We start from the raw sequence: 9,432 nt of genomic DNA on the forward strand, positions 1-9,432 counted from the left end.
TTGTCGGAGAGGGAAAAAACGAGTTCAATCTTTAACCACGCAAATTCCAAAAAAAAAAAAAACAAATTCCCTTAACCAGGCGAAGGATGAAAACAAAAAATAAAAAAACCTTAACCATCCAAAACTGCCAGCCAGTCCACAAGAGTGCCACCGCCAATGGTCGCAGCATGTAGTTTGTACCAATAAAATATGCCAGATGGAAAAACAAAATCACGGCAACCTCAAAAGATTTCCATAAAACGTCACTCACTCGTGCACAAGTCAAATGCAGGCAATACAAAAATCAGATGTGCATCATTTGGTGATTTTGGTCACCAAAATAAAGAATCCCCATGGCAAACAATACTGCTTGGATCAACAACTAGAGCATCAAAAACTACATTTGAAAGCTTATTGAACAACTCAGTAGACGAAACCACCAGATTTCCTAGTTGGCTAACCAGTCACAATTTCGCAGCACTAGGCAGAAGATCCATCTCAAAATAGCCCAAAAGAACAAGAAACAAAAAGAGAGAGGACGTCTGCCATTCAAAAGAAAAAACAAGTAGGACTTTTAAAAACAAAGGCTATGAATAAGGAACCGTGAAAACACTTACCAGGAAAAAAAAAAAAAAGTCACCATGAAAACAAATTAAGATGCAATTTTCTTGCTAACAGTGCTATGCTTATATACATTTGATCGGAAAAAAAACACTAATGACATAAAATTCAACACAATACACACCACAAGTTAACCACAACAAATATCATGTGCCATTCCACAGTGTATCTTCTACCCAACCATGTGATGAAGAGCCCACACCAAAACCCATGTGTACAAGGGAATTTACTTAGCTCTTCACAGCTTGCCCTTGTCTAGTCTCTTGCTTTATGTCAGGAGCACTACTAACCATTCTAAGGTTACAAAGCAAAGTGTCACGCCCACTTAGAAGAATTTGGAAGAAGCCATCAACTTGCTCCACGAGAAGATCCAGTCCTTGTGAAAGCTTAGCTGCCATCTTTCCTAAATCTGAAGCAGAATTTTGGACAGCTTCAGGTTCAATAGGACCCACCCCCTCCTGTATCATTGGAAGCAGCTTCTTAATACTTGTATCAACTGATTCAAGCTCTTTCAATACTGTAACCCGTCCACTGGATAATATATTTCTACTCTCCCCATTTATATAAGCCTGCACATCAGTGAACGCATCTGCCCACAAGCATGTCTCTAACCCCTGTAAATCTACCAACTTATTCGCAGAACCTGAGAAGGCAGCAACAAAGATGCTTGAGACAAACACAGTAACCACCTTAACTCCATACATGGTCCTCATCAAAACCTTGCCTTTGTCTGAATTCTTGACCTTAGGCCGGTTAAGCGTGCCAATAAGACTGTCTAAGTTGGGAAAACAATTCCCAAGTCTTGGATTCTTAGAACTAATGTGCCGCCTCCAGCCATCAAGTGAAGATCTAGCCTTTAAAAACCGTTCGGAATCGTGGGCATCCATTTTATGCAATGCGCATTGAAGCAAGAGATTACCCTGGTTGAGCCGTGTGAGCTCGGAGCTGAAAGCATTGCAAATATCAAGCAGTTTCACACTATCATCAAAGTAAGCATCAATCCATTTATCATCCCAATCACATACAGGCAATTCGAGTTTGGTTATAATGGTTTTAATGTCGGTGTGAGTTTGACAAAGCAACTCCATAGCAGATCCCATCCATGATAAGCTCAGGATATCTTCCTTATCTTTTGGCTTAAGATTCATAAGTCTCTCTGCCAAGGCTAACTCAAAATCATTCAACAATGCAAGAAGCCTAGGAGACAAGTACGACCCCTTAGGTACTAGCATTTTGAATGGATTGCCAAACAGGAAGAGGGGGCGTTGTGGATCCTGTTGACGACTCATTGTGATATATTATCTGTAGAACAAATTAAAATACAAGTAAGAGAATACACAAAAGAAGACAACTGGCTAGTAAAACTGAAAGAAAAAGAAAAAAAGGCTTCATGCACATGCTGTTCAATTAATTTGAAATCATACAATCATGCTATATGGTCCTAACAATAACGAAAGTCATGCTAAACATCCATGTATCAAACAGATGACTCCAAATAACAGCATCTCTAGTGGAAATGAAAATCAAAACCTTTCTATCAGTACTACAGCAATCTTATACAGAAAGATAGTACCATCATGGCCCATTTCCTTAGCTGCCCCAGACACTAAATGGCCCCCTTTTTTTCAGTAATAATTTAAAGTACAAATCACTCAATGCAATTGAGTCTATTTCAGCTATTAGTGATGGTTTTCGGTAGTAGTTCAAGGTACAGGTACCCGTTGCAACATAGTCTATTTTAACCAAGTGATGGCATTCAGTTCTAATGAAAAAGCCACTCTTTGCAATTGAGCCTATTTCAGGCATCAATGATGTCTTCAGCAGGATTTTCTTCAGAAGGATTTTACAAGGGACTCTTTGCAATTGAGTCTATGGCACGTGTAAGCCCTCATGACGACAAATAATAGGAAAAACCCATTACATCACCTCATTTTGAAGTCATAACTGTGAGTCTGTGATGGATTTTATCCAAATAGTTAAAGCCATCACCGGATTTCATGTTTGATCCTAGTTGTAGGATTTATGCGATGGTAACCAGTCAAACAAACAAGATATTACTCCGCGGGGGTGGGGCTAACACCATCTATTGCTCTTGTAGCCTAGTTTTATCAGAAGCATATGAAAGAAAGGATCTAAATCTGCTCATATAATTTAAAAAAAAACACCGTTCAACCCAGCCTTGCTAAAAATTTATATCAGATGAATTCTTCCCCTTTCCAAAACCAAAACAAGATTAAAGAAAGGCCTGAATACTTCATTTCCTACAAAATTAACAAGGGAAAAATGATATTCACCATAAAGAGTCAACCTTGCAAAATTAAACCACAATTTTCACAAAAGTTCAAGCATTTTATTCATCATCTAGTTGCATATCTGAAATTGCAGGCACGTACCACCACAAAACACAAAGATCTAGCCTTCATCAGATAAATCCAACGAATCTAACACTAGATGAACAAAAAATCAAATATCAAATCAAGCCATGAACACATATCCAAACACTCACCGGATCCTTAGAGTAAAAGCGAAAGAGTACCTGAAATGAGTTAAGAAACAATGAAACCCTAGCGCTAGGAGATAGAGTCGCAGAGACGCGTAGTAGATGGAAGAAGACCTATCTGTGCGGCTTTCTTTGAAGTCGTGGCAAAGCGTGGGACGATTATGTTAGGTTTAGGATAAAATTTTGGGTACGGGCAGCATATTGCCATGTGGTGTCCGGCATCTCATTCGATTCGTCCAATTCAAAATTTCGAATGGGTCAAATTTGAAGGTATCTCTTTGCGGTTGGACTCGGAGACTTACACGTGTTACCATCCCAATGGATAAATGTGGCTGGAGAGACAAAAAAAAAAAAAAAACAGTCTGTTTCTTCTGATAAAGAAAACAGAAGTGACACGTTCACCGCACCGCTGTTTTGCACCGCTCCATGTGAGGTCTACTTCGATCTCAATTTTGCCCATTGAATTCAAAAAAAATATTCATCGATATGCGATGGAACTATTTTTTAAAAAGGTCACATCAAAAATATTTTAAAATTTCTAAACAATTTTTTTTGTATTTTTTGAATAGGTCCAGAGTGGGCCCCATATAGAGTGGTAGAAAACAACTATGGACTAACAGCGGTGATCCTAGACTTTTTGTATCCCCACAACGACGGAACTACCTAGTGGGGGGAGCGGCACGTACCACCCCGTTTTAAAAATACCACACACAAAAAAATTCACATATGAAAATGTTAAATCTAAAAATATGGGGTAAATTTCTCTTATGTCCCTTCAACTTTCATACAAATTTCATTTCAGTCCTTCTATTTTTAATTTGGACAATACTAACCTTCCAGTTTTGATTGAGTTTCAATGTGGCCCCTTTGAAGACTTCCGTCCAATTTTTGGACTGGAAAAAGCCATGCGCCATCCCCGTGACCGCTCCACAAGGATATTTTAGTCCACTCCCTTCCACCCTCTTCCCCACAAAAAAAAAACCCCAACCTGCAAATCTCCCAAATTGATTCCCCCTAAATTAGTGTACTGTGAGTTTGCATTAGGATTAGGCATGTGGATGGCTGATTACGCAGGGAGGGCGAAGAGGCAGTGGTGAACAATGAGCTATACTTCGACGACGATGTGGAGGCGGCCACGGAAGAGGAGGAGTACGTAGTTTCGGCAGATGAGTGAGTTTTCGGGTAGCTCGACGGTTAGCAATCTGACCTTGAATTGGGTGTAAGTGATGGTTGCGCAGTTCGGATAAGCTTTTTCGACGACGGGATAAGCTGTGAGTCGGTTAACATTGTATTAGTTCTATTCGCTTTGGTCTTTGGATTTCTCATAGGAATAGAAGTCACAATTTTTACGAAAGCCATCTAATCAAGTGGAAGCTCACCGGCTTTCTGACATATTCCGACACCATCGATTTGCCATCTTCGGAGTTGGAAACAAGTTGAAGAAGAAAGAGGAGAAGGAGGAGGAGGAAGAGGATAACAATGTAATAATGTTTGATTGAACCCATTCATATTCTCTCTCTAAAGATGAGGGCAAATTAAATCCATTCATATTCTCTTTCTACAAAACATATGAAACCCAAATTGATTTTTGACCAGAATTTATTATCTCACCCTATTTTTTCAATCAATCAGCCCACAGCTCCGCTATGCCAAAATTCTTCATAGCTCGGCTATGCCAAAAAAAAAAGTTACAGAATTGTACATGCTCTTGTTTGTATTCAGCACTACCATTACATTATGCATGAAATCAAAGGGAAAACGGAAAAAAAAATAGGAAATTTTAATTTCGAAGAGTGGAGGATTTCAACTTCGTTGAAATTGAAAGATGGGTTTTTTATTTCAAAGAGAGAATTGCAAATAAATAAGTTTGTTGCGGTGACATTCATGGTGGTTGATCGGGTGTTTTTTTTTTTTCATCTGTGGTGCCAAGGTACGGTAACAGTAGTGGGGGTGGTAGTGAGCCTATGAGGGTTTTTAGGAATTGGGATGGAAAAGTGAGTGAGAGAGAGAAGTAAAAGAGTTGGAAGGTTTGGACACTGCCATAGTTTTTGTGGGGAAGAGGGTTGAAGGAATGGACCAAAATGACCTTGTAGAGCTGTTATGTGGACGGAAAATGACTTTTTTCAGTCCAAAAATTGGATGGAAGTCAATAGAGGGGTCACACTGAAACTCAATCGAAACTATAAGGTTAGCATTGTCCAAATTAAAAATAAAAGGGTTGAAGTGAAATTTGCATGAAAGTCGAAGGGATATAAGAAAATTTACTAAAATATATGAGAAGTCTATCAAAGAAAAGGGTCTTGTTAATATGTGCCCTAAGAGCAAATGATAGAATTGCATTAAATGTTCTATTTCACTCTACTTTTTATGGGGAATGTAAAGGTTATGGTAGAGTAATAAATTATTTCCTTTGGAAGACTCACAGTTTTTTTAGTATGTGATCGAAATACCCCCACTTTACTTTTCCTTCCTCATTCCCTCCACCAATCGAACCTTTGCAAATCTTCCACAAGAACCCAAATTAACCATCAAAATCCCTTGACATTTGAGTTAAAAAAACTAAAAACTTGCTCACAAAAATCTAACAGAATTAGATTAACAAAGCTGAACAAGTAAAATTTAATTTGCAAAAAGGTTAGGTTTGGCTTACTAAGCCATTTGAATTATGTTGTCTTTTTTATTCAACTTTTTTCGGATTTGTTAATTTTGATCAATTTTAATGAATTATTGGTTTAGTTGTCTCAATGAGAGAAATCTAAATGTTCAAAATTAAGTTTAATCATTTTTTAATAAAGACAATTATAATTAAAAAAATTGTTTGCATTGGATTATATTTGTCTTGATTTTAAAAAATAGTTTTGAACTTTTGAAAATTTTCCTGTCAAGAAGAACCTATAATCCAAAAAAAGATTGACGTAGAACTGTGAGAAAAAAAATTTGAATGAAAACAAAAAAAATAATTCAACTCTCCAACCATGTATGCAATACTACTAAAAATAACTTCTACAAAATACTTTTTACAATATTTTAAAAGCGTTATTTTAACAGGTAAAATGCTACGTACGTACATGCATTTCTATATTCAGTTATCCATCCCTTTTTTCTTCTTTTTTACTTTGCAGGGGACTATATCTGTATATGTTGATATTTTGATAAAGAACTTGAGGGAGTTGAAGGGGCAAGGAAAACGGGAGAAAGAGAATGAAAGTTGGGAAACATAGAAGGGTATTCTGGTCTCGGATAAATAACTTTTTCTCTCATTAACTTCTGGCATTGTTTCTCATAGTAGTGGGCTTATCTATTTTTCATCTAATGATGTTTAACATATGCCCCTAAGGCACACATTAACAAAAGCCCAAAGAAAATTTTAACTCAGTGGTGAAAACGTGTCCCATGGTCTTGGACACGGGAGTTTAAAACCACTTAGCGCGCTCTCTCTCATTCTTAATTTTTGCATAACCCCACAAAGTTTGTAATTGCTTTCACTAATAATTGGAACAAGTGTCCTTTGCACTTTCGAACACATAAATTTTTTTTATGGACTAACATGATTGGACTAGATATTTACAAGTTTGCAAAAAAAAAAAAAAACTTTGTACGAAAATTAAAATTCAGATAATGCTTAGTTTAGATCAAGAAAAATTAATATCGTAATGTCTTCCATTTGAATAACATAAGAGAGTTAGAACAAACCTTTATTTATTTTCAAAAAAAAAAAGGGAACGACAAAACCCAATTATATGACTTTCTGCTTAATTTTCTTCTTCATATTTTTTCTGACAGCATATAACTAGATTTTCACTAGACGGTGTCACCCCACGGTCAAATCCTGGCTTCACCATTGCCCACCGCTTCCCTCTTGTACAGAGAAAGAGAGGGAGAGAGAAAATTGTAATGACCCGGATTTCTCGACCCCTTTTTTTTTTTTTGTAATAATATTAGCTTCAATATTATTAAGTCTAAATTATTATTTTTAATAATATTATTAAGCCTTATTTTGCATGCCAATACTATATAGTTTTATACATATATTTTTTTCACATGCACGCACGCACAATTCTCCATCTCCCTCACCTCACTCTCTCCTGTAGCCTCTCTCCCTCCCACAGCTCCATCTCTCTCCATGCAATAACTCTTTCCATTTCTTTCCCTCCAAGAAAAATCAAGTTCATTCCCCATTGCCAAAAACCGAAAAATCCTTCATCCCCAAGCAAAATCCGAAATTCAATTCGTTCATATCCATTCATTGCTTCTTCTCTAGCCCTAAAAACAGTTCCAATTTGTCCATACCTAGTTCTATGAATCCAACTCCATTAAATTCAATCCTATCCTACTCCACCAAAATTCACCTATAAATACCCCACCCCATTGACCCACGAGCACACCACGATACTTCCCACACTCCACCGACCAAAGAAGAAGAGAAAAACAAAAGAAAACAAAACTCCAATCTATGGAGTTTTAAAGAGAGAAAGTGAGAGAGAAAAAGCGGGTTTTGTATCTACGCCCAACCAAAACCCAATTCAACCATACAAATCACCTCCTACACCTCAAAGCATTCCCAAACATCAACCAATTCGGTCCCAAGGTTCCCCAATCGATGAAACCGAAGTCACCTTCTCAAAAATTCAAATTTTCGTTTTTGATTTAATTCGATCCAAACTAAGGTGTTATAATCCTATCCAACTCTCTTCTAAGTATATTTAAGTGTTTTTAGGCCTAACCCGTAGTCCCATAGGGTCCCATGCATCGAAACCGAGGAGAAGCAAAAAAAAAAAAAAACGAATCCAACGTTCAACCTTGCAGCCGCAAGGTTCGGGCCGCAAGAGCCAGTCAAAGTTCGCGGTGGACAGCTTCACCGCAAGGTTGACCTGGTCCAACCTTGCGGCCAGGACCCCCAGATGCCAACTCCATTCGGTTTTTATTAAAATACATTCGAAACCATTTTGCAACCTTCCAAACACGATTTTTGATGCCCGGACTATTTTTCCTAGACTCTTGACACCTTAAAGATCATATCTTATCTTGTTAAGATCATAATTTTTTTTATTAATTACTTATTTACGAATTATTTATTCGTTATCTTCCAAGACTTTGCAAACGAAAAATCTTTGTGACCTCATAAGCTATGTTATTAATGCCCGAGTAAATTTTTTTAGACTCTTTACATTCCTAAGATGAAACTTTGTTAATCTCAACATATTTTATTTATTATATTATTTATTATCTAATTATTTTACTTTCAACAACTTTCGTTAATATCTTCTTCTTTTTTAAATATTCCCGCGACCCTTCGGATCTAACTTTTGATACTCGAACATGTTGCATAGGACCGTAGGACTTGTTTTAAGGTCATGCTACTTCATTTAATATTATTATCTATTTTTTTGTATTTATTATGGTTATTAATCTATTTTAATTCTTAAATAAAACTAGTATAAGCCTAGGCTTACTAATTTTTGACCAAAATTATTATTTTCCTTCTTATTAATTAGACAAAAGTTTCTTGCTTAATTATTAACTTCTTGGCCATACAAGACTAAGGGCAATGACCCATTCATAAAAAGTTATGTGATTGCATTGCTTGTTATTTGTTTTCATTATTATTTGATTAATTGTATATTGCACCGATACCATTGCTTGTTATTTGTTTTAATTATTATACTGCACCGATACTTGATTTGAATGCTAGATTGGACCCTAGAGACATGAGGTGGTATGCGAATAGATTTCATCTAGACTATACTAAGTTAATGGAAAAATGGTAAAATTTTGAAGTTGTGAGATTGATGATTTGATTTGGACCATTGCAATGGTAAGGTTTACCAGTTGGGCATTGTATTGAAATGGGTTACCTGCGGGGCCCGGTGATGTTATTGTGGCAACTCTAATGTATGGTACACCATGGAAAGTTCCAAAGGGTAATCGTGCCCTTGCCGAACAAGCAAGGGGGGATTGTCCCATGACACGATCATAGTTAGTGTTGTGGTGACTCTAACGTATGGTACGCCATGAGAAGTTCCAAAGGATAATCGTGCCCTTGCAGGGCCAGCAAGGGGGGATTGTCTCATGACACAGTCATAGTTAGTGTCTTAAGTACGGTGGCGACCCTAACGTATGGTACGCCAATGAAAGTTCCAAAGGGTAATCGTACCCCCTGCTATGGTCTTAAATGAATTCATGCTAAGTACATAATTTAGGTGTATTCATTTAGGACCCCGTGTGTAGGACAAGCAAGGGGGAATTTTCCATGACACGGTCATAGTTAGTGGATATGGGAGGAAAGGATCTTGTGGAAAAGATCTTAGATTTCACTTAGGTTAATGGATAGT

At 37.1% G+C, this 9,432-nt stretch overlaps 1 protein-coding gene across 3 annotated transcripts; it reads right to left on the reverse strand.

Moving 5' to 3' along the window:
- Window positions 1-623: 623 nt before the first annotated feature.
- Window positions 624-3,351, reverse strand: LOC131324450 (protein BPS1, chloroplastic-like). 3 transcript variants are annotated; one of them, XM_058356416.1, is made up of 2 exons: window positions 3,137-3,351; window positions 624-1,902 (listed from the first exon to the last, which is right to left on the reverse strand). In XM_058356416.1, the coding sequence occupies exon 2, from the start codon at window positions 1,887-1,889 to the stop codon at window positions 831-833; it is 1,059 nt and encodes a 352-aa protein (XP_058212399.1). In that variant the 5' UTR covers window positions 1,890-1,902; window positions 3,137-3,351; the 3' UTR covers window positions 624-830. The 3 variants fall into 3 exon arrangements, with proteins under 3 accessions (XP_058212399.1, XP_058212405.1, XP_058212414.1); XM_058356422.1 differs by having other exon boundaries at window positions 3,107-3,242; XM_058356431.1 differs by lacking the exon at window positions 3,137-3,351 and adding an exon at window positions 2,994-3,115.
- Window positions 3,352-9,432: the final 6,081 nt, after the last annotated feature.

Source organism: Rhododendron vialii, chromosome 1a (assembly GCF_030253575.1).
Source record: "Rhododendron vialii isolate Sample 1 chromosome 1a, ASM3025357v1".
Classification (NCBI taxonomy): Eukaryota; Viridiplantae; Streptophyta; class Magnoliopsida; order Ericales; family Ericaceae; genus Rhododendron; species Rhododendron vialii.